Source organism: Geotrypetes seraphini, chromosome 3 (assembly GCF_902459505.1).
Source record: "Geotrypetes seraphini chromosome 3, aGeoSer1.1, whole genome shotgun sequence".
In the NCBI taxonomy this organism is placed as follows: domain Eukaryota; kingdom Metazoa; phylum Chordata; class Amphibia; order Gymnophiona; family Dermophiidae; genus Geotrypetes; species Geotrypetes seraphini.
Genome location: NC_047086.1, coordinates 29,468,142 through 29,492,807, shown reverse-complemented (window position 1 = coordinate 29,492,807; position 24,666 = coordinate 29,468,142). Strand labels below are relative to the sequence as shown.

Here is a 24,666-nt window from a genome sequence, read left to right as displayed (position 1 = left end):
CCACAATCTTGACATTTCAACTAGAGAATGACATGGGGAAAAAAGTTGTCCCTATCACCGCCCCTTCCCCGTGAGCACTGTCCCTGCCCCATCCCCATCCCCACAACCACTGTCCCCGCCCATCCCCGCATTCATACAAGCCGCAGTACTGCAATATTTAGCTTATTCCTTCCTTATAAATCAAAGTTCTGGCTTCTGAACTAGAGAAAGAGATGTTCAGCTGGCAGGGATTTGTTTATAAATTTTTATCAACCCAACTAATATACTACTTTATCCTAAAGCAAAAAAAATATATAAATAAATAGAATTTTTTTTTTCTACCTTTGTTGTCTGGTTTCTGCTTTCCTCATCTTGTCCCCATTCAATTCCTTCCATCCACTGTCTGCCTTCTCTCTGCATCTTCCATTTGCCCTGTTACTGTGCCTCTCCCTCCACCCCCCTACCCTCAATTGGTCTGGCACCCATCTTCTTCCCTCCGCTCCCCTCATAGTCTGGCATCTCTGTCTTCTTCCCTTCCAGCGTCTTCTTCCCACTCTCTGTTCCCCATTTCCCTCCAGCATCTGTTCCCCTCCACCCCACCTTTCCTTCCTTTCTCCCTCCCTGCCCCTTACCTTCGCAGTGCTTTTACACACACACACACAAACACACACCTGCAGCCATGGCTCCTGCTGCCAGAGAGGTCCATCTGCCTCTGACCCTGGTATCTCATCAAAATCCATATCTAGTTCCCCAGGGGACCCAGCTTGAGCAAGAGAGAGTCCAGGGTTGTAGGTCTGCTCTCCTTCCTCCTCCTCCTCCTCAAAAACCACCCTGTGCCGTTTGGCCCCCACCCCAAACAGTGGTTGGGCCATCATCTCCTGAGCCCAGCTACTCCCTGGATTCTCTCCTGCCCGATCTGTTGGCCTGTTGCAACAGAAAAGCTTTATGAAACAAAAGAACAAACTCTGGGGAAGAAGACATGGGTCCTGCCCATAAAAAAAATCCAGGTCTGTGTTCCTTTGCACTTTCACCCCTGCCATGCCCACCGCACCCCCCTCCCCCCCGGACAACAGGCCCCGGTCTGACTAAAAAAACTAAACAGTAAATCCCTCCTCAATTTAAAAGGCAGGAGTGTTTCCTGCTTGCAGTGCACAACTGTGCCAGCAAACCTCCCTGCCCCTTACCTTCGTGGCGGTTGATTTCTAAATTTCCTTCCTAAGAGCAGCCGGAGCGTTTGGCTGCCGGAAAGGTTGGTTTGATTATTAAAGTAAGGTATATAGGAATGGGATTTATGGTAGGTTTTCTTTAATTTAAAGAATTGATTAGGGGATAGGGGGGATAAATTCTGATATGGATTTTAATAGAATATTAAGTGTTGTATCTGAGTTTAAAATGTTATATATGCTGTTACACTTATTGTAAGTTTTTAAAAAATGAATAAAGAATTGGGGGAAAAAAAGATGACCTTTAAGGCAGCCACACACAACTTCAATGCTTCAGCTGCTCGTAGGAAGGAAATTTAGAAATCCCTGCCACGAAGGCAAGGGGAGGGAGTAGGGAGATGTTTGGACTGGGTGGCGGTAGCGGAGGCGATCTTTGCCAGCTACGGGAGCAGTAAATGGCCTTGTCCCCGCAGTTAAGGGAGGGAACGCGCATGGTCACCTATCGCAAACATATGTTGGGAAGATTAAACTTGCAACTCAATATGAAAGGTAAATATACTGTCGTCAACAACCACAAAAGAAACAGCAGCATTTAAGAAATTAAATATTTTCTCTTCTCCATGCCATCCTACCCATTTTATGTTTTTTTATATATAAAGCTTCTCAGCCCTATTTTTTCACTCTCTAGGTGCTGTCTCGAGCATTTAGGAATCGCTTTGTTGAACTGCACTATAGCGAGCTACCAAGTGCCGAGTTGGAAACCATCCTGCACAAGCGATGCAGTCTGCCTCCATCATACTGCACCAAGCTGGTCAAGGTCATGCTGGATCTGCAGGTATGTAGCAGTTCCCACATGAAACTAGGTAAACCTTTCATTCCTTCATTCAGGAGTAATGATACCTGTGCGGTTATTCTCTGGTTCTGTAACTTGGGTGCTCACATTCACGTGTCCCTTTGTAAGTTACATACATCATTGCTACTTTTATGCAACCATAATTATGTCATTGATGGTGGGTTACCCTAGTATTCTATAATGGAGTCTTAGCGTCTAGATGTTGTTGTAGATTAGGCTCTCATGGTGTGGCAGAAGAGTGTTCTCCACTATAGAATTGCCTCCTTAGAGTGTTCAGGTAGCCACTGAAGGGTGACGATATCCTGTTTATAAAGCATATTATTTGTTTGTAAATCTTTATTCATTTTCATATCTTACAACAAGTGTATAATAATCAATCAGAAAAATTTTTAAACAAATCACTTGACAATCTTACTTATAATCATTAAAGTATAAAAGAATCCCTTCCCACCCACCCCATCTATTAATAATAAATCAATTAGCAATTATCATATTTCCCAATCCCACCCCACCTATATCTTATATAAAACAAGGTGTTTAAGGTGTCTGATCATTAGAATATGTTGATATAAAGCATATTGTAAATTATGCTAATCCAAAGCTAGCATCCCAGATCATAGTTGGTACCTCAGAGATTTAAATGAACTACATGGATAAGAAATAAGGGATGGGTCCACCGATGAACTGATTGCCATAAAGCCTGACTTAAGAACACAAGAATAGCCTTACTACGTCAAACCGATGGTCATTCAAGTACAGAAGCCCATTCTCATGGTAGCCAATCCAAGTCCCTAGTACTTGACCAGAACCCAAGGAGTAGCAACATTCCCTGCTACCGATCCAGGGCAAACAGTGCCTTCCCCCATGTCTTTCTCAATAACAGACTATGGACTTTTCCTCCAGGAAATTGTCCAAACCTTTCTTAAAACCAGCTACACTATCCGCTCTTACCAGAACCTCTGGCAATGTGTTCCAGAGCTTAACTATTCTCTGAGTGAAAAAATTTTTCTCCTATTGGTTTTAAAAGTATTTCCCTTTCAAGAACAGGTCTGATCAAGAGTGGAGAGTAGTTCATCAGCTTAACTCTATTTAATTGTTTACTGCTCACATTACCAACCCAAGTTATGTAGTACGAACAATCGCATATTCATGAAAAGCAGAGCAATTTTCAAGGAGGTCTTTGGATGGTACTGATACCCTTTCATATTACCTCCTAGTATTGGCCGCAACTGTGCATGAGCAACCTTGAGACATGTTACAACATGCATAGAATTGTTTCAGCATGCATTCTACTTTTTCATACTCGGGTAGATAAATTATTCAACGCCCCTCGTACATAGGAATGTGTAGCAATTCAACTTGTTCTTTTCTCAACAAATGGCATGCTCTTAACGACTGTTGTAATATATGCAATGCTGCCTTTTCATAGACACTGTGGGCAGTTGCAGTGGTGGTATTTTATGGAAAGGTCCTGCAGTGATCATCCCACCCCTTAGGATGCATCTGCATGTGGGTACCAGCACCTTTTTTTGCGCTAGAAAAACGGCACTGATGAGAGGTAGAACACTGCTGGAATAGTTTTATATTAAATTGGGTTTGGTGATGGACTCTCCTTCCTATTACGAGAAAAACTGAAGGCGAGTACTGACGGGACAACTGGTGATTTCACCATGCTGGATAGCATGAATCAATTTTGAAGCTTTCCAAAGCTGAGCTTTGTACTAGAGAATGACACGGGGGAAATAATCTGTCCCCATCACTGCCCCGTCACTAGACCACCGTCCCCTTCATCGCCACATCCCCATAGCATCCACCCTTCCCTCTCGCCACCTCACTGTCCGGCACCCCTTGCACGGTCCGTGCATATCCCTCCCTCCCCCTTACTTTCGCAGCATGTTTTAAGGTTTGAGTAGCTTGTTGAAAGCCGCTGGAGTGTTCGTGCAGTTGCATGTGTGTGTGGGCGGAAGCTTCTCCTCTGACGCAACCGGAAGTTGCATCAGAGGAGAAGCTTCTGCCCACACATGCACGCAACTGCACGTATGCTCCAGCGGCTTTCAACAAGTCTCAAACCTTAAAACACGCCTTGAAGGTAAGGGGGAGGGAGGGAGATAGATTCAGTTAGGTAGGAAGGAAGGAGGGGGTCGCGCGTGATCAGTGACCGCATGTGTTCCCTCCCTTAACTGCAGGGACAAGGCCATTCACCGCTCCACGGGGCGGTGGATGGCCTTGTCCTGTACCTGTGGTGAACACCTTTCCCCCCTCCACTGTTTTGGCGGGTTACATCCACCGTGTCATTCTCTACTTTGTACAACAGGAAACAAGCCATCGAGCTTCTTTTCCTTGTTGCTGCTGTTTTAATATGTTTATCCCCTGTTTTGGAGTCTTTGGGAACTTTGACTTGCACAACAACATAGAAGCGTAAGCGCTGTGGTCTTCATCTGCCATCATAGCATGTTCTACCCATTTCTTGTTTCTTTTGGCAACCTTGCTTGTGCTTTGACTATACACTTGTCACCCTATACTAAGGATCCTCTTTGCTTGCCCTGTGCTTCCCTCTCCCCTTTCTTTGTGCTTCACCTTGATTTGGAAAGCTGTTAAATGCACTTAACAGACCTATTTGGAAAAAGTTAACCTAACATACTTTTCGGTGTACCCTCCTTTCATATTCCTCATATCATGCTCTCATTCAAATCCAGTTTTATTTGATATACCTATTGCTTGTATTAAAATTAAATCTAAGCAGTTCACATAGTTACAAAAGGGAGGAAGGGGGATGAGGACAAAACCAAAATGACCAGAGACAATGTGGAAGAAGAGAATTTCCTGTCTGTCTCTCTGGGTTTTTAATAGGCAGGTCCTTAGATGGTAATTTTCAAAACCATTTTTGCCCAGATAGGAGGCTGGGCTGAAAGCTGTTGCCCTCTGCTCAGTCTTTCATAGTAGGTGTGCTTATGTTTCCACAGATTTTTGGGTCAGAGCATTGAAATGGCACACACATGCAACATTTTCACAAGTATGTATGCTGTTACTCTTTTCTCTGCTGCCTGCACACAAAAGCAATGCCAAGTATGTGGATATTTTTAATAAATGTACTTCATACCAATTAAAAGATATAATTCCCACATACTGTGTTAGAAAAGTAACAAAGTGCATGCTTTAAAGTGCCCATTCTGCAGATTTGCTGCTACTTTTCATCTCAGTCTTCTAATTCTTATGGCACTGTTTCAATAGCCCTCTGGGCTGCCCTTACTCTGTATATTCTTTTGGGGTTGCAGTGCTTTAGGTGAAGTCTTGTCATTGATCAGAACACAGGCAGATGGGAAGAGAGGAAGAGTCTCCATGATTAGTACCTATTTAAGAATGGTTCTGAAATCTTGTTCTTTCCTTTCATAAGAAGCATAGATATGATGGTAGATGAGGACTGTAAGATCATCTGTTCTTCCCAGTTGACTTTCAGTTATAATGCTATAGACTAGCATTCTTTAGGCCAGTCTTGGAACACCCTGTATCCAGTCTGATTTTTAGAATATCCACAGTGAATATGTTTAAGATTCATTTGCATCAATCCCATTGTATGCAGATCTATTTTATGCATATTCGTTGTGACTATTCTGAAAACCAGACTGGCTTTAAGAGGTATCCTAGGACCAGCTTGTGAAATATTACCATAGACCACAGCTGGACTCTGGCTTACCCCCTCTCTTAAGTAAGCATCTTTTTTTTTTCTTTTGCTAATGCCTCACACTGTTTGTTTTTAGACAAAAATGTTAAACTTTCCTCTGCTCTTTTTCTTCCTTCCCTTTCCCCTCCCACCTCTCCAAAAAAAGAATACTTAAATTATTGTCTTGTTGATAGCTTAAACCATTTCCAGTCTGCTTTTGTGCACAGATAACCTTGTTTAGCTGTAAAGTAAGTATGACGTGTACATGAACTGACCTCTGCTGCTCATGTATGTGAAAATTCTGTTAATGTGTGTTAACAGTCCCGGCGCAGAGGGTCCACAGTGTTTGCAGGGAAGCATGGCTTCATCACTCTTCGTGATCTCTTTCGATGGGCTGAGAGGTACAGGCTGGCAGAGCAAACTGAGGAGGATTGTGATTGGCTTCAGCACTTGGCCAATGATGGTAGGTTTTTATTACATAGATTAAAGTTTTTCTTGGTGAAAACTAAGAATTAAAATATAAAACAAAAAGCCAGTCAAGAAATAAGTTATGTTTTCCTGAAACTAAATAGAATTAGCAGAAAATAACTTACTGTAATATACAGGTGAATCCCAGTTCTTATTTTATTTAATTTTTTCAATTTTTCTATACCGTTCTCCCAAGGGAGCTCAGAACGGTTTACATTAATTTATTCAGATACTCAAGCATTTTTTCCTGTCTGTCCCGGTGGGCTCACAATCTATCTAATGTACCTGGGGCAATGGGAGGATTAAGTGATTTGCCCAGGGTCACAAGGAGCAGCGTGGGTTTGAACCCACAACCCCAGGATACTGAGGCTGTAGCTCTAAGCACTGTGCCACAGCAGTTAAAGACCTGAATGATCCATCCAGTCTGCCCATTAGTTACATGCCTTTATAAATTCATGATTAAATTAAATTGTGTTTCTTTCTTTGATATTTCTGGGCCATAGACAGTCCACCCAGTACTGTCCTTAGGTTCTAACTACTGGAGTTGCCATCAAAGCTCACGCCAGCCTATCCAACCACCTCGTCGTTTGCGGAATACATACTGCCAGAAATGTCCTCTTGTTCCAAGTTATTGGAGTTCCCATCTAAGCCCTTCCTAGTCCATCCTACACCGAAGCGCTACATACAGGACACAGACTGTGTAAGTCTACCCAATACTGCCTCAGTTCTTCAGTTTATACCATTCATTTTCTAACTGGAAATCCTCTGTGTTCATACCACGCTTTTTTGAATTCTGTCACCGTTTCCCTTTACACCACCTCCCTCAAGAGGGCATTTCAGGCATCTACCACCGTCTCCGTAAAAAAGAGTTTAACATTGCTCTTAAGTCTACCTCACCGCAACCTCAATTTACACCCTCTAGTTTTACCATTTTCCCTTCTCTGGAAATGATTTGGTTCCATATTAATACCTTTCAAGTATTTAAACACCCGTATCATATCTTCCCCCGTCTTTCCTCTCCACCAGAGTATACATATTCTTGTCTTCCAGTCGTCTTTTGTACTACTTTTGGCACAAACCCCTTGCCATTTTTGTCGACTTCCTCTGGATCGCTTCAAACTGCTTTGCATCTTTCGCCAGATACAGCTTCTAAAAACTGAGCACATTGTAATGGTTTGTGTAGAGGGCTAGTATGTTAGAATTTAAATATGACAGAGCAAATTGGTTTGAGCTACTGAGATGGCATATCTATGGCATGTTAAGTCCTTTATGTTAGTTTCCAGGTGTCAGGTTATTGTAATCTCAAAAGTTTGGGGGGCGTGGCTTAACGCGAACACAAGTTGGAAGTGTGATCGTAACGCTCCTCTTCAAATAGGCAACGATTTAAAAATAATTTTATCCTCTTACTGCTAAATTCGGGGAAAAACAATTCTAATTAAATATTGAAATCGTGACAACTGATATTGACCTCCTCCGCCGAAATTGAAACAGATCCTGAGAGAAGAGAGCCGAAAATAAGATTGCCGGTTTTTTTTTTTTTTTTTTCTCTCAGTGCTGGATCGGCGCGACATCGGGGCAGATAACTAACAGAGAGAAAATCTATCAACGGAGAAATCTGACAATACAGCTGATATTGAGGGAAGACCTAAAAGGAAGGAGACAGTGAAGTTGTTTTTTGCCGGCTTTTCTCTGTGTTCTCTGTGTTGATGAGGCACGGAGGTGAGGAAAGGCTGTTGAAAACTTGAACTGACAAAAGTTTATAGATTTCTCAATGCTAGAGCGATGAGATATTGAAACTTAAAAACATAACAGAATAAATAATTTGAAAACCGCCGACACTGAAGAAAGGCTGAGGAGAAGGTAATTGGTTTTTTTTTTACCGGCTTTTTACTGTGTTGATACGGCGAGGCAGAGATGCTAGGCTAATAAAAATTGAATTAGCCAACGGAAGAAAAAGGAAAGTTTCAATGCCGTTTTAAAAACTAGTGCTGTCAATGCTGCAAATGTATAAGAAACTGAAATAGGAAGAAAATCTGTTTCTCAGTTACCAGTTTTTCTTAAACTGAAGTGACATAGCACAGAAGGCAAATTACTGATAGTTCCACAATACTGAGGAGGAAACGGTTACAGTTTTGAAACTACCTTCCTTCACAAAAACTGAAATAAAGTCCTGAGAGAAAGGAACCTAAAAATATTTATTACTTCCTCAACAAATTTATATCTGTGCTGAAGACAAGCTCTTTCACTAGACAAAGTGGTTAAAAAAAAAAATTGCTGTGGAAAAGTAAAATCAGAAAAAAGGAAAAAAAAGAAAATCAAGAAAGGTGCAGAAGAATGGCAAGCACCCGACAAGGAAAAAATGAAACCGGTATGTCTGCAAAAAGACAGAAACAAGATCAAATAACACCAAGCAAGATTCCACTTCCTGCTGAAGAACCTGACATTTTGAGTAAAGCAGAAGTTATGGAAGAATTAAGACAAATTAAACAAATGCTAAAGGAAACAGTAACCAATATGTCTGAAATGAAGGAAGAAATATTGAACATCCACAGACAAATGGAAGTTAATAATAAAAGAACAACTGTATTAGAATCAAAAATGGAGGCCATAGAAGGTGAAGCAAACAGATGCAAAAACGACAGTCTGGAATTGAATAAATTGAAAGATCAACTGGAAGACTATGAGAATCGAGGAAGAAGGAAAAACATTAAACTTTTTGGAATACAAGAAAACTTGGAAGGAAAAAATACTATACATTTTCTAGAAAACTTAATTCCAAAAATACTACAATTGGATTTAAAACAACCACTGGAAATAGAAAGGGCTCATAGGATTCCAGTAAAAAATGTAGAAAATCAAGGCAGGCCAAGACCAATAATATTCAAAATGCTTAGGTACCAACAAGCATTAGAAATATTAAATGCTGCCAAGAAAGACAAAAATCTTAATTATAAAGGATCCAGAATTTGGTTTTTGCCGGACTTCGCTAAAAATACAGCAAATAAAAGAAAGAGACTATTAGACATGAGACCACTACTAAAGGAAAAAGGTTTTAAATATGGATTATACTATCCGGCAAAGATGAGAGTATCGTCTGGAGATAAATCCTTGTACAGTGGTGCCTCGCATAACGGACGCCTCGCACAGCGAACGCTGCGCACAACGAACTTTATGTCTTGATTCGTACAACGAACTTCGTTTCACACAACGAAGTCGCCCGAGCTGCATCCTTCCGCGCAGGCACTGCGCTTAACTGCCCTCTCTCCGCCTGGCTCCCTCTTGCCCCCCCCCCGACTCCCCGACACGATCGGGGCAAGAGGGAGCCCAAGCCCTCTTGCCCCCCCGACTCCCCGACACGATCGGGGCAAGAGGGAGCCCAAGCCCTCTTGCCCCCCCGACTCCCCGACACGATCGGGGCAAGAGGGAGCTCAAGCCCTCTTGCCCCCCCGACTCCCCGACACGATCGGGGCAAGAGGCAGCCCAAGCCCTCTTGCCCCCCCGACTCCCCGACACGATCGGGGCAAGAGGGAGCTCAAGCCCTCTTGCCCCCCCGACTCCCCGACACGATCGGGGCAAGAGGGAGCCCAAGCCCTCTTGCCCCCACGACTCCCCGACACGATCGGGCCAGGAGGGAGCCCAAGTCCTCCTGGCCACGGCGACCCCCTAACCCCACCCTGCACTACATTACGGGCAGGAGGGATCCCAGGCCCTCCTGCCCTCGACGCAAACCCCCCCTCCCCCCAACGACCGCCCCCCCCCAAGAACCTCCGACCGCCCCCCAGCCGACCCGCGACCCCCCTGGCCGACCCCCACGACACCCCCAACCCCCTTCCCCGTACCTTTCTGTAGTTGGCCGGACAGACGGGAGCCAAACCCGCCTGTCCGGCAGGCAGCCAACGACGGAATGAGGCCGGATTGGCCCATCCGTCCCAAAGCTCCGCCTACTGGTGGGGCCTAAGGCGCCTGGGCCAATCAGAATAGGCCCGGGAGCCTTAGGTCCCTCCTGGGGGCGGGGCCTGAGGCACATGGGCCCAACCCGACCATGTGCCTCAGGCCCTGCCCCCAGGAGGGACCTAAGGCTCCCGGGCCTATTCTGATTGGCCCAGGCGCCTTAGGCCCCACCAGTAGGCGGAGCTTTGGGACGGATGGGCCAATCCGGCCTCATTCCGTCGTTGGCTGCCTGCCGGACAGGCGGGTTTGGCTCCCGTCTGTCCGGCCAACTACAGAAAGGTACGGGGAAGGGGGTTGGGGGTGTCGTGGGGGTCGGCCAGGGGGGTCGCGGGTCGGCTGGGGGGGCGGTCGGAGGTTCTTGGGGGGGGCGGTCGTTGGGGGGGAGGGGGGGTTTGCGTCGAGGGCAGGAGGGCCTGGGATCCCTCCTGCCCGTAATGTAGTGCAGGGTGGGGTTAGGGGGTCGCCGTGGCCAGGAGGACTTGGGCTCCCTCCTGGCCCGATATTGTCGGGGAGTTGGGGAATCGGCGGGGCAAGAGGGCTTGGGCTCCCTCTTGCCCCGATCGTGTCGGGGAGTCGGGGGGGCAAGAGGGCTTGGGCTCCCTCTTGCCCCGATCGTGTCGGGGAGTCGGGGGGGGGGGGCAAGAGGGCTTGGGCTCCCTCTTGCCCCGATCGTGTCGGGGAGTCGGGGGGGCAAGAGGGCTTGAGCTCCCTCTTGCCCCGATCGTGTCGGGGGTGCCAAGGACCACACGGAGTCACCCACCGTACCACCCGATTCGGGTAAGCGCAGGTATCGGTGGGTGGCTTATTTGCGGGGGGGTGCCTTATTTTACATTTTTTTCTAAAAAGGGGGGGCTGTCTTATTTGATGGCCCTGCCTTATCATCGGGGAAACACGGTAGAAAAAAAAAAAAATGAACAGTTAAGTCCCAGTTTTTGCCGCTGAGACTCTGCCCTCTCTCACTGTAAAATTAGACTCTACTTAGTCTGTCTTTAAATTTAAAAAATGTGTGTTGTTTTAAAAAACAATTATGTTTTTAGATGTATCTAAATAAAAATAATAACCAAAAATTTATCTTTTTTTATGTCATCTTAGCATATTTTATGCTGCAGAACGAATTATTTTTTTTTACATGTATTCCTATGGGAAAACGCGTTTCACATAACGAACGTTTCACATAACAAACTTGCTCCTGGAACCAATTAAGTTCGTTGTGTGAGGCACCACTGTATTTCGAAGATTCAGAAAAACTAAAAGCCTTTCTTTCTAAATCAGAACCTATGATATTTTAAAATAAAATATCAAGATTGGTTTTGATGATATTATGAAAAACTATAAAAATATGAGATATTGAAATACTGAAGAAAGAAAAATATGATCTAAAGAGAAGACAATAAAAATATAAAGAGAGGAATAATAAGATATAGAAAAAATATTAATACCATATTAAATATATGTTTAAGATAAAATTTTATGATGTAATTTATAATACTATGGAATATAAATTAAAAATTGATAATTGGATAAAGATACATTAATGAAATGTTAGAAGTAAAAAATGACTAAAGATATTAAAGGTTAATATAGATAGATAGAAGAGGTTGTTGATTGAATATTGGTTGCCTAGAGGGGAGGAGAATGTTTGGGTTGCATTTCCAATGTGTATCCTTAAGCAGTCATTGTATTGGGTGGGTAAGGGAGGGAAAAAGAAGGTATTTACTAAAATGATCAAGGAGAAAGTAAATAAGGGATTGGATACTTCAAGGGTAAATATGTGTGTCATGGAGAATATTTTTTGGATTTTAAATATAAAGGAAGAAGGGAAAAAGATTATACTGATAAGTTTTAAAATATATAATGTCTTTTAAGATATATTCTATAAATGTCAATGGCCTGAATCATGTAATTAAAAGAAAAAAGATATTAGCATTTTTAAAAAAGCAAAATGCGGATATTTACTGTCTGCAGGAGACCCATCTTAATACAAAAGAATCACAGAAACTAACGGGTGGGTGGGTAAAAGAATGTTTTTTTGCTCCAGCAGAGGGTAAAAAAGCAGGGGTAGCAATTCTTATAAATAAAAAATGTATGGCCAATATTAAGGTAATAAATTCAGACCCACATGGAAGATGGATACATGTTGATATAGGTATGGGAAATAATGCCCTGACGTTATTTAATATATATGCCCCTAATTCGAATCAATCAGAATTTTTTAAAAAGTTACAGAATATGTTATTACCACTGGCTACTTCTAATTTAGTGGTGGCTGGAGATTTTAATGCTGTAATGGATCCATTATTGGATAAAAAACCAGGTAAAAGTATAAAATCTTTAGGTTTAGATAATTTGGTTCAATCATGTGATTTGAAGGATATATGGCGTATTCTTCATTTTAATGATCAGGAATTTTCATTTTGTTCACAGGTTCATAAATCATTTTCAAGAATAGATTATATTTTTGTTTCAACAAATAAAGTGCAACAGGTGATTAAAGCTTCCATAGATCCTATTATTATATCTGATCATGCAGGAGTATGGATAGAATTACAATTAGATCAAGTAGAGAATAATAGACCTCTTTGGAGATTTGATAATGCATTGCTTGTGGATGACAAATTTTTGGAAAATTTTAAAACACAAATTAACGATTTCTTTCAAATAAATTTAGTAGAGGATACATCTATTGAGAATGTATGGGATGCATTTAAAGCAACTATGAGGGGTAATATATCATATTCAGCTTTTATTAGGAAACAAATTAAAATACAATATATAGAATTAGAAAAAGAAATAAAAATATTAGAAACTAAATTGGTAAATAAATGGGAATATGAAGTTTTGCAAGCTCTTTTGAAAGCAAAAGGTAAATATAATGAATTAACTTCAAAAATGATAAGAAGAGATTTGTTTTCCAAGCAAACAGTGTATTATGGAAATTCTAATAAGGCGGGAAGATTATTGGCAAATTATCTTAAAGCAAAAAAAAGAAGAACTAATATAAATGGAATAAAAGATGATAATGGCATAATAACAAATCAAACAAATATAATTTTAAAACAATTTCTGAAATTTTATAAGGACCTGTATTCTTCCGAGCCTTATTTTGAGAGACAAAAAGATGGTAAAAATTTTTTAGATTTTATTAATGGACCTAAGATCCCTGATCATATAAAACGAAGTTTAGATGAACCTATATCATTAAAAGAGTTAGAAACAGCATTGAGATCTCTTAGAGTTGGATCCGCTCCAGGTGGTGATGGATATACAGTAGAATTTTGCAAAACATTTCAAAATGTCCTTTCCCCATATTTACTAAATTTATATCAGACACAACTTATAAAAGGTAATATTAAAGGTACTATGGCTGAATCAATAATAATTGTTTTACCTAAGCCAAATAAAGATCCTACTTTGGTTTCAAACTACAGGCCTATATCTTTGATAAATGTGGATAATAAACTTTTGGCGAAAATTTTGGCTTTGAGATTAGCCAAAGCTCTCCCACATATTATAGATATGCATCAAACGGGTTTCGTTGCTAAAAGACATTCCTCTAATAACTCTAGATTATTGTTTCATATGTTAAATTTATCAAAAAAAATGGATGAACCGACTTTTACAGTTTCACTGGATGCAGAAAAAGCGTTTGATAGGGTAGAATGGAATTTTATGTATCAGGCTTTAGAATGGTTTGGTATAGGTTCTGGATTTATACAAATGGTAAAAACTTTGTATAGCTTCCCGATTGCAAGACTAAATATTAATAATAAGATATTTGATGGTTTTCAATTGCAGAGGGGAGTTAGACAGGGTTGTCCTTTATCTCCTTTGTTATTTGATGTTGTATTAGAACCCTTATTGTTAGCAATACAGCAAACGAGGGAGATACAAGGTATTCCATATTCAGATATGGAATATAAAATTTCGGCTTATGCTGATGATATCTTACTTTATTTGAGAAATCCAGAGTCTACCTTATCTTCTTTATTGGAATTAATTGATAAATTTGGTAAATTTTCAGGTTATAAAATTAATTGGAATAAATCTGAAATTATACCTTTAAATATTCATTGTGTAAAAGGATTATTTGACACTTTTCTATTCATATGGAAAGAAGAAGGATTTAAATATCTTGGCATTCAAGTTAAAAATACAATTGAAGATACTGTAAAAGAGAATGAAAAATATGTATTAAAAAAAGTTACGGAGTTATGTGAGCAATGGAACCCATTACATATTTCTTGGTGGGGAAGAGTTCAAACTATTAAAATGATGATGTTACCTGTAGTTTGCTACCAAATGAGTATGATACCTATTTATTTTCAGGGGTCCTTTTATAAAAAGCTTAATAGCATTTTAACAAAATTTCTTTGGCTTGGTAAAACACCTAGAATAGCTTTAGTAACTTTGCAAAAATCAATTAAGGAGGGAGGGGTAAATTTTCCAAATTTTTATAGGTACCATCAAGCCTATATTCTACGTCAGGGTATGTATTGGATCCTCCCAGAACTTATGGATAATGCACCGGATTGGTTGTATTTAGAATGGCGCCTTATGTTTCCCCTAAATTTAGTTCAACTTCCAAGTATCAACATGCCTAGAAGATACAGAGAAAATAAAATATTAATGGATACTTGGAAAACGTTGAGATTTATTATTAAATTAACACCTATCCCAATAAACAAATCAACTAATCAGTCTTTATGGATAAACTCCAAGATCAAAATTGGCGGAGCTCAAATCCTTTGGAAGAACTGGATTATTGCAGGCATTAGATCTTTAGATGATGTTATTTCAGAAGGTAAACTGCTGGAATTTTCACAATTGCAACATAGATTTGGTTTAAGTAAAACACAAAGTTTTAAATGGTTGCAATTGAAGCAGGCCATTCAGGTTGGGTTCCCTGAATGGAAAACATTGAATAATCAATATAGTTTAAAGTTCTTATGTTTTCAAGCAGACTTCCTAGGACATCAAGCCGCATTATGGTATAAATTAATATCTGGATATTTAAATAAAAAACCAAAAAATGGTCTAAGAGATATTTGGAGCATTGAGATTAAGCATCAAATTAATGCATCTCAATGGCCATTAATTTGGTCTTGGAGAATGGGATGTACAGTGTCAGCATCTATGAGACAAACTTGGTTCTTTTTATTACATAGAGCTTTTTGGACCCCTACACGTTTGCAAAAATTAGACAGTTCTAAGTCAAATAAATGCTGGCACTGTAATCTGGAACCAGGGACTCTAGATCACTTACTGTATCATTGTCCCTACATTAAAAGTTTTTGGAATTCAATTTGGCCACAAATTAATAAATTGATGGAAAATCATATAGCAATATCATATGATACAGTGTTATTTGGAATGATGATGAGAAAAAAAAGTCAAATTTCACCAGAAAATAACAAACTTTTATTAATCATGACAGGGGTTGCCATTCAGCATATAACCAACAATTGGAAGAATTATAATAACCTAAATTATACATTTTGGTGGAACACAATATGTCATATATTCAAAATGGAAAGAGCAATAGCAATACAAAGAGGGACATATATTAAATTTATAAAAATATGGGGGCCATTGACAAAATATTGTAATGAATAAATAGTAGGATTTTTCTTCTTCTTTTCTTCTTTTAAATATCTTTATTATGACACACATAGAGGGGGGTAATGAAAATAATTTCTATATAATATGTTATAATATATTATACAATATGTAATGTATGAATAAAAAGTTATAGAAGGGTAGGGAGAGGGATAGGGGATAAAAATATATTTAGAACATAATGTATTAGATATAAAAGTGTTATTGTATATTCATCAATTGTATTTTAATATGTTGTACACTTTCTGTAAAATTTGAAAATAAAAAATATCAAAAAAAAAAAGTAATCTCAAAAGTTTTAACTTCTTAGATAGTTTTAAAGCACCCCTTTATATCCGGATCATAAGGCAATGGAAGCAGTGTTTTTGTTCCAAAAATGGTCTTGCATGGAGTTACCTTGTACTTTGATATGTACTCCTGTCTTTAGCTTCTAGTGTGCTTCACCAATGTAGCACCCCTCTTCACTTATTCTGGATTGAGGTTTGTGTCCTTTATTAAAGGAGGCATAGGATTAGGATCTCTATTAGGCTGAATGTCTTTTCCATACAAATGACTGTGGACAAATGACTATGCAAGCATAGTTTGTAGTATTTGTCTTTGATTCCTATTAGCTTTCTTCTTACTAGTTTTTACTTCAGGTTAGGTGGTCGCCAGAAATTTAGTATCCAGTGAGAGTAGGCAATGTTTTTTTTTTTCCTCAAGGAGCTTTCTATAGGTTTTCTTTAATTTTGTTTAGTTTTTATTTTCAGCTGTGGGCTCTGTAAAACTATAGAGTACTTACCATGTTTCCAAGAAAATAAGACATTGTCTTATATTAATTTGGGGCCCAAAAAAGGCACTAGGTCTTATTTTCGGGGTAGGTCTTATTATTTTTTTTCATGTACAGTGATCATCTTTCCCTTTCTCTCCTCCACCCCAGTTCTTCCTATTTTCTTTCTCTCCCCCACATGTGCAGCATCTTTCCTCCCCTCTCACCCATCCCCTTGTGCAGCAGAACCCTTGCAGCATCTATTCCTCCCATTCCCCCATGCAGCATCTTTCTATCCCTCCCATCCACCCCCCCCCTTGCTGACTCTTTCATCTCTCCCTCCCATCTGAACCCCAATTGCGAGACCAAAATACCTGGTAACAAACGGCAGCTGCACGCCTGGGCATTCCTCTGCTGCATCACCGATGATGTCATTAGCAATGTGGCACACAGAACGCTGGGGTGTGAGAAGGCCGCAATGCAGCTTGTGCTGCTGCCGCTGCCATTTGTTACCAAGTATTTCAATCTCGCGGTCGGGGTTCGGATGGGAGGGAGACATGGAAGGGTCATCAGAGAGGTGTACGGGGGGGGGGGGGGAGCGCTGCTGCCGGTGATTAGGGCTTATTTTCAGGGGTAGGGCTTATATTAAGACCTACCCTAAAAATCATGCTAGGGCTTATTTTCGGGGAAACACGGTAGTTTATGGTTTTTTTTTTTCTTTTCTCTGAATTGTGGATAATTCTAGGCCATTGTCGATTTGAGATGGGGTGGCATCCAAGACGTTTTTAAAACAATCTGTGGTATAGTTTATTTTGAATCTAATTGAAAGATAGATTTAGTCATCTTTTCATTATTGCTAGGGCTATTTGCTTCCCTATTTAAAAATGGCTTCTCAGTTTTTTCCATTAAAATGTTGAAATCCTGTGGTACCTTCCTCGTGCCCACAGTAGTGTTCATGATGTGTAGTAAATGTCATAATAGAAAATGAAGTTCCTGTGGGTCAGGATGAATTTTATAATTCTGGTGGTCCATTAAGGATGTCCTTATATTTGCAATCTGTGGTTATGTTGTCTTCATGGGGATTATTGCTGTGTGGTGGTTTTACATCCATTGTAACAAGGAGAGTCTGTAGTGTCTGATAAGAAGTCTTTGTGTTTTATCAGAGAGTTTGAGAATTGCCTTCATTGGAACACTTTGAGGTATTAACTGGTCTAATTGGATATGATTGATCTTCCGGGGCTTCTAGGTTTTAGGTAGCATTTAGCAAATACTGGCAAGGATGACTTAATATTGTTTTCTAGTCAATTATATATGCAAAGATTTCTCAAATTAGCATATTTGTTTCTTGTAGTTTGTTGTGTGTGATTTGCTTTCTCTCTATTTTTCAGTTCATATAAGCACCACAGGGACTCCTTTGTCTATTGGCTGAAAATTCTCCAAAATCTGCAGTAACTACAGGAATGTTTGGGGGATGATTCTGACATGCATTTTCAGTCTGTTTTCCAAAGGAAGGGTGGCTTTTGAGATTGGTGTCCATGATTGCCCATCATCATATAAAAATAGCTAAATGAAATGAATATGTTGGGGTGCTCAGTGGGGTCCTGACGGGATAGATTTTCTTTTTAGATCTCCATGCAGGTGTCAAAAGCATGCATCTTAAAGAGTATGCTCTGTAAGATGTGTTTGGACCGTCTAGTTAAGCTGGGAAAATGAATACAGGAAATATGTCTTCCATTTTTGTATATATGCACAGCATAATGGTATCAAAATACAGGTAAATGTGCTGTTTCAAACTACATCTGTCATATGCAAAGTTGTCTTGTTTTCCAGTGCATAACATGCTATCAGCTTGTATGTGGGTTCTTGGCTCTCTTCTCAGGTTTCATGCTTCTGGCGGGCAGAGTCAGAAAGCAGGAAGAGGTCTCAATTATCCAGGGAGTCCTGGAAAAGCACTTTAAGAAGAAGTTGAATCCAGACTATCTCTTCTCTGATGACAGCAAGAGACGGCAATTAAGTAAGTCCTTGACTCAATTGGAAGGCGTTGAGAGGAGAAGTGTGTGCCCTTGCTCAGAAATAACATATTTGTTATTTGTTCCCCCTGAGAACAGGTGTATTTCCTACTCAGTCTGCAGTGCAGGAATGTGAGTTCAGCCACTTAGTGTGGACACAAGGAATGAGAAGGCTGGCTGTGCTGGTTGGTCGGGCTTTGGAATTTGGTGAACCTGTACTCCTAGTGGGAGACACTGGGTAAGGAGAATCAATGCACTGTATCCATTATGTAGGACATCTTTGCCCTCTCTTGATGGTTGTATTCTTCCATTGCTCTATTAAGCTTTTTCAAATTTTACTTTGACGTTAGATGTGTACTTTTTATGCTCAGTCTTTGTTGAAAACACGTTCAAAAACATGTGAAACTATAGGAAATGGGCTGGATTAGGTAGCAAGATAGGCAGGTGGTGGCAGTGCTACTCAGTGTACTGCTTCCTAAAGAAAAGGAGCATTCGCTCAGCTAAATAATTCTTTACAGGGGATATTTCAACTAAACCATAAATATTGAGAACAATATGTTTGGATTAAAAAAAATTGTAGTATGTTTATTGTTTCTGAGAGCTGTATGGAGCTCTATGATGCAGTATTAGGCTTGGTAAAATGGGAATTTGGAAATTGTTAGCACCTTGTACAATCATAGCTTCTGTCAGTAAGGAGAGACAGGGTTAAATAGCTGGATTTTCCTGACTTTGAAAGCTATTTCCTGGTATTCCATCACAGTGGTTTTTAAGATGTGATCTAATCGATCTCTTCCTTATCTTGATAACTATCTGATATTGTATTTACCATCCCTTACATTTTGCTCTCTCAAGCAAAATCTTCTTACAATGCCTTCTACAAGACACGTTACATATGCATCTACTAGAGATAGCATTTTTTTGGTCAATGTTCCACAACTCTGGAATTCTCTTCCAAATCATATCCAATTAGAATTGAATCTTGAGCATTTTAAAACTCTCTTAAAAACTCTTTTGTTTATGGATGCATTTGGCTGACAATTTAATAAATGTTTTGATCAAGTAGGGCTAGGCGAAAATCATCTAGGAAACTAGGAGAACATAGTTTGTAACATAGCATAGTAAATGACGGCACACATATTGTATATACTCGAATATAAACCTAGGTAATCTTCCCCCCCACCCCAAAAAAAAAAAAAAGGAGGAAAAAAGGTTGACTTGAATATAAACCTGGGAGTGGGGGAGGGTTAATATTCAAGTACCCTGCACAGATGTGCACCCAGCCTCTCTTCCTTCCTGCCAGGCTCTGTACTCAGCCCCCTCCCTCCAAGTTTATTTAATGTTTGATATACTGCAATGAAAGAACATCTATGCAGTTTATATATAAAACTAATAAAAGAAGGTAGAACTACAATGTCAATAGTAAAAGCAAGAAAATTAAAAATTAAAAGCTGATTTTGTTCTCCCTGTTCAGATGGTTCTCTGCTAGGCTTCTTTTTTCATTCAGAAAATTGGTAGCCAAATGCATTTATAAACAGGAAAGTTTATAATAATGATGTTTTAAAACGTTCAAGGTTAGATTCTGTTCGGATATAATTTGGAAGAGTGTTACAAAGTTAAGGACTAATAACGGCAAACGTACAATCTCTAGAGGATGAATATACGATTTGTTTAATTGATGGTATCACTAAGAGGTTTTGCTATAAAGAATGTGTACGCATAGGTGAATAAAGTACTAGTTATCCAAATATGGTGGTGATTGATTGGAACGTGATTTAAAGACAGGAGTAAAAGTTTATATGTCAAGCGATGTTTTATCAGTAACCAGTGTGCCGATTTTAACAGTGAGGTAACATGATCAATTTTCTTTTTTCCTATTATTAATTTTATTGAAGTATTTTGAACGAGTTGAAGGCGATGCAGGTCCTTTTGTCTGACTCCATAATATAATGTATTGCAATAATCCAATGTACTGATTACTAAAGAATGAATGAGTATATTAATAGGGGAAGGAAGGAAGAGATGAGATATTGAACGAATAAGGTGGAGTTTGTAATAACTGCATTGTATTACTGTAGAGATTTGTTTTTGGAAAGTTAGCTTTTGAGTCAAAGGTGATACCAAGAATTTTTAGTGTTCTTGAGAGTTGGATAGGAACTTTAGAAAGTATCAATGGAGATGGAAGTGATTGATCATCTTTTGTTGTAAATAATAAAGCCTTAGGTTTTTAAGGGTTCAATGAAAGAAATGAGGAAATCAGATCAAGTTTTCGATTAATATCTTGTATCTCTTGAGAGTTTGTAATATCAACTGGATAAAGAAGTTGAATGTCATCTGCATAAACAGATATTGTGAACCCAATAGACTGTGCAAAGTATAAGTAAGGGTGATATGAAAATATTAAATTAGATGGTGCAAGAATTGACCCTTGTGGTTCCACACATGGTAACATAAAGATTTCTGTGTATTGATCTTGTAGTTTCAATTTATAAGTTTGGTCATCTAAATAGGATTTAAACCATTGTAAGGCTGTATCAGTTATGCTTATATCATGTAATCAGCTCTGTGCCCTTTTCCCCCTCCTTTCCGATACCTTGCAGGCCCCGTCAGGCCTTCTCTAAGACCTGGTGGTCCAGGACAGGAAGGATCCCTCCTACCTCCTGTCCAGGCAGACTCAAATCTTTTAACCAACCTTTCCCACGTATCTTTAAAATCCCCAGTGGTCCAGCGGTCGGCCGGGACAGGAGGAATCCCTCCCGTCCCTCCATTTACCTTTTACAAATCCCCGGTGATCTAGTGAACCAAAACGGGAGCGGCCTTCCCACACTTCTGCCCTGTGAGGAGCTGCTAGTGATTGGCTACTGCAAGTTCTTGTAGGCCTCGAGAGAACTTGCAGCAGCCAATCACTAGCAGCTCTCCACGGGGTAGGCCGCTCCTGCTCTGGTTCACTGCTGGACCACCTGGGATTGTAAAAGGTATTCAGAGGAGGCAGGAGGGAGATAAAGGAAGGCACAGTTGGCCGGGACAGGAGGCGGGATAAATTTATCTTGTCCTGGCCCACCGGAGATTTTAAAGGTACGTGGGGGAGGTGGGAGGCTGGGTAAAACTTTTTGAGTCTGCCAGGACAAGAGGCGGGAAGGTTCCCTCCTGTCCTGTTCTACCAGGTCTTACAGCAGGCCTGGCGGAGGTCTGCAACAGGTCTGGGTGGGTGGGCGCTGACCTGAATATAAGCTGAGACCTCCATTTTTGGGCCATTTTTTTGGGCCCCAAAACCTCTGCTTATATTCAAGTATATATGGCAACCAGCTTTTATCCTTATCCTTTTACTTACTTTACTATTAATTTTGTAGTTCTATTTCTTACTTTAGTTTAATTTTTTAATTTATTTTTTACACATACTTTCAATATATGTAAACTGCAAAGTTGTTTTGCCAATTATCAAATACTAAATAAACTTGAAAACTTGGCAATGGTTGCCCTGCAGATTCAGAAGATTTGTCTAGTCAGTGATTTATACGGTCAATCATAGTGAGTTTTAGAACAGACTGCGGGCAGGTAGATTAAACATAGAAACATGACGACAGGTAAAGGCCAAATGGCCCATCCAGTCTGCCCATCTGCAGCATCCACTATCTCCTCTTCTCCTTAAGAGATCCCTCGTGCCTGTCCCATGAGTTCTTGAATTCAGACAGTCTTTGTCTTTACTACATCTACCAAGAGACTATTCCAAGTACCTACCACCCTTTCTGTAAAAAAAAAAAAAAGTATTACTTTGTATTACTCCTGAGCCTATCACCTTTTAATTACATCATATGACCTCTCACTCTGGAGTTGAGAGAGACTCGCCTCATGTATATTTATGCAACAGGTATTGAAACATCTCTATCATATCTCCCCTCTTCCACCTTTCCTCCAAAGTTTGCATATTTAGATCTTTGTCTGTTCTTGTACACCTTATGACATAGACCACCAACCATTTTATGTATGTATGTATCAGCTCAGAACGGGTTACAAGTTTACATACATGATGAAGTCCAAAAGAAGAGGGCAGTGTGTGCCTGGTCTTCAAAACCCACTTTATTAGCAACACTATATGACACTGTTCATTTTATCCCAGACTCCTGATGCAAGCAATTTTGGTCCATGTCGTTATGTGCATGGATTTTATTATAGGTTTCTAGAAAAGTGAGTTGTGACAATCAGGCACTTTCTGTTCTCTTATTTTGGACTCTACATACATAAGGCATAAGAGGGTTTACATTATAAGGTACAACAGGGTATAGTAATGTAGAGCATGACAGTACAATTTAGGTCATGACATTATAGGACAATACATAGGGGAGCATGATAGTAGCGCCGAAGAAAAAGATCTGGGGGAAGATTCAAGATGGCGTCGAGGACGGATGCCTGAATGGGAGGCAGAGGGGCACTAAGTTTTTCTTTGCACTTACCGCTGTGGATTTCTGACCCATAATGGGAAAAAGAAAGGGGACAGTTTGCCCTAACCCTCCGGAGTCTGGCACCCCGCAGCCAACAACTCAGCTGACGATTTCAGCTGCCTTCGCCTGCTCAGCCGTGGAGATCCACTCTACTTCGGAGGTGAGCCCGGAGTTGTCGGGAGACCTTGGCGCTGGAGTTGCCCAGATGATTCTGAGCCTGGAGCAGAGGTCAACTCCTCCCCAACCTGGAAGTCTGGTGGTGCAGGGAGCTGAAGGAGCCCAGCAGCCTGATGAGGGGAATCTGGACTCCAGCAGAGGAGGAACGCCAATGCTGGAAACTCAGCAGGAAGATATTGGTCTGGAAGCTCAACTAACCCCCACTGTCAGTGAAGTAGAGGTGAAAGGAACTTCTAGAGGGAGCAACATTAGTTTTGGGGAGTTGAAAAGACCAGAAAAGATTGATATGGAAGCGCTGTGACAGGTCATATCTATAATGGACGCCAACCTAAAATAGTCTTTCAACTATAAAAAAGATTACGGAACTATATATTCCAAGGTGGAACAGCAAAGACTGCAACTATCTAAATTAAGTGAGAAATTGGAGAAACAAAAAGAAAATTTGGAGGAAGTAAAGACCGTCCAGTTGGAATTGGTTAAGGAAAGATCATTCATTTCCCGCAAGTTGGAGAACTTTGAAAACTCACTTAGGAAAAGCAATTTAAGATTTTTGAATTTTCCTAAATGACCAGTTATCTCCCCAGTGGAAATGGCGAGAAAATATTTTCGAGAAGTCCTAGCCATCCCTTTGGAAAATTTACCTCCAATTGTTAGGGCTTATTACCTGGATATAAGGAGACCTAAAGGGGAGTCGACCCCAAGGGGAGTCGACCCCTAAGGAAAAATCTAAGGACGATGTTGATCTGTCTTTATTTCTGGAGAGTTCAATTGAGGTGGTTACAGATAGAACCACTCTTTTGCTGACTCTAGCCTTGGAAAGTGATAGGGAATATGTTTTACGCTTATTTCCGTCATATAAATGACAAATTTTTGGGCTCAAATGTTAGAATTTTTCCAGATTTAGCACAGAAAACCCAGAGGCATAGAAAGGAGTTCTTGGCCTTGCAGCCTAGAATACTGGCCCTTGGAGCTACTTTTTTGTTAAAATTTTCAGCAAAATGTTTTATTTCCTATCAAAATAAAAATTTTCTTTGTTTAGGCTCAAAAAAAAAAAAAGTTATTAGATTTTTTAGGACTAAAAGAAGGGTTGGTTTCTTAGTCCATTGATGAATGATCTGACTATCGGCTGTAGGGTAGATAACCATTGCCGTTACTCTAATTTAGAATAATTTGTTCAGTTTAATTGAAATGCATTTCCTTTCTTGAATCCAATATTTGTGGACTAAATAGCTGATTGTATTTCTAATATACACTTAGGTGTCTTTATATGTTAACTTTTTTTCTTTTTGTATATTCTGATCCTTTGTCAAGATTGTTATGCTTGATGAAAATATAAAAGGTATAAATAAATAAAAAATTAAAAAAAGAAAAAGATCTGGGTGTCATTGTAGACTATACAATGAAACCTTCCACCCAATGTGTTGCGGCAGTCAAAAAAGCAAACAAGATGCTAGGAATAAGCAAACAAGATGCTAGGAATTATTAAAAAAGGGATGGTTAACAAGATTAGGAATATTATAATGCCTCTGTATCGCTCCATGGTGCAACGTTACCTGAAGCATTGCATTCAGTTTTGGTCACTTTATCTCAAGAAAGATATAGCGG

At 40.1% G+C, this 24,666-nt stretch overlaps 1 protein-coding gene across 2 annotated transcripts in view; it reads left to right on the top strand.

Annotated features, from left to right (window-relative positions):
- Positions 1-24,666, top strand: part of MDN1 (midasin AAA ATPase 1) — a 943,760-nt gene that overhangs the window by 325,517 nt on the left and 593,577 nt on the right. For both annotated transcript variants that reach the window (XM_033936734.1, XM_033936735.1), the window contains exons 26-29: positions 1,831-1,977; positions 5,978-6,119; positions 18,319-18,453; positions 18,548-18,686. In XM_033936734.1, the coding sequence (XP_033792625.1) occupies positions 1,831-1,977; positions 5,978-6,119; positions 18,319-18,453; positions 18,548-18,686 (563 nt within the window). The remainder of the gene's footprint in view (positions 1-1,830; positions 1,978-5,977; positions 6,120-18,318; positions 18,454-18,547; positions 18,687-24,666) is intronic.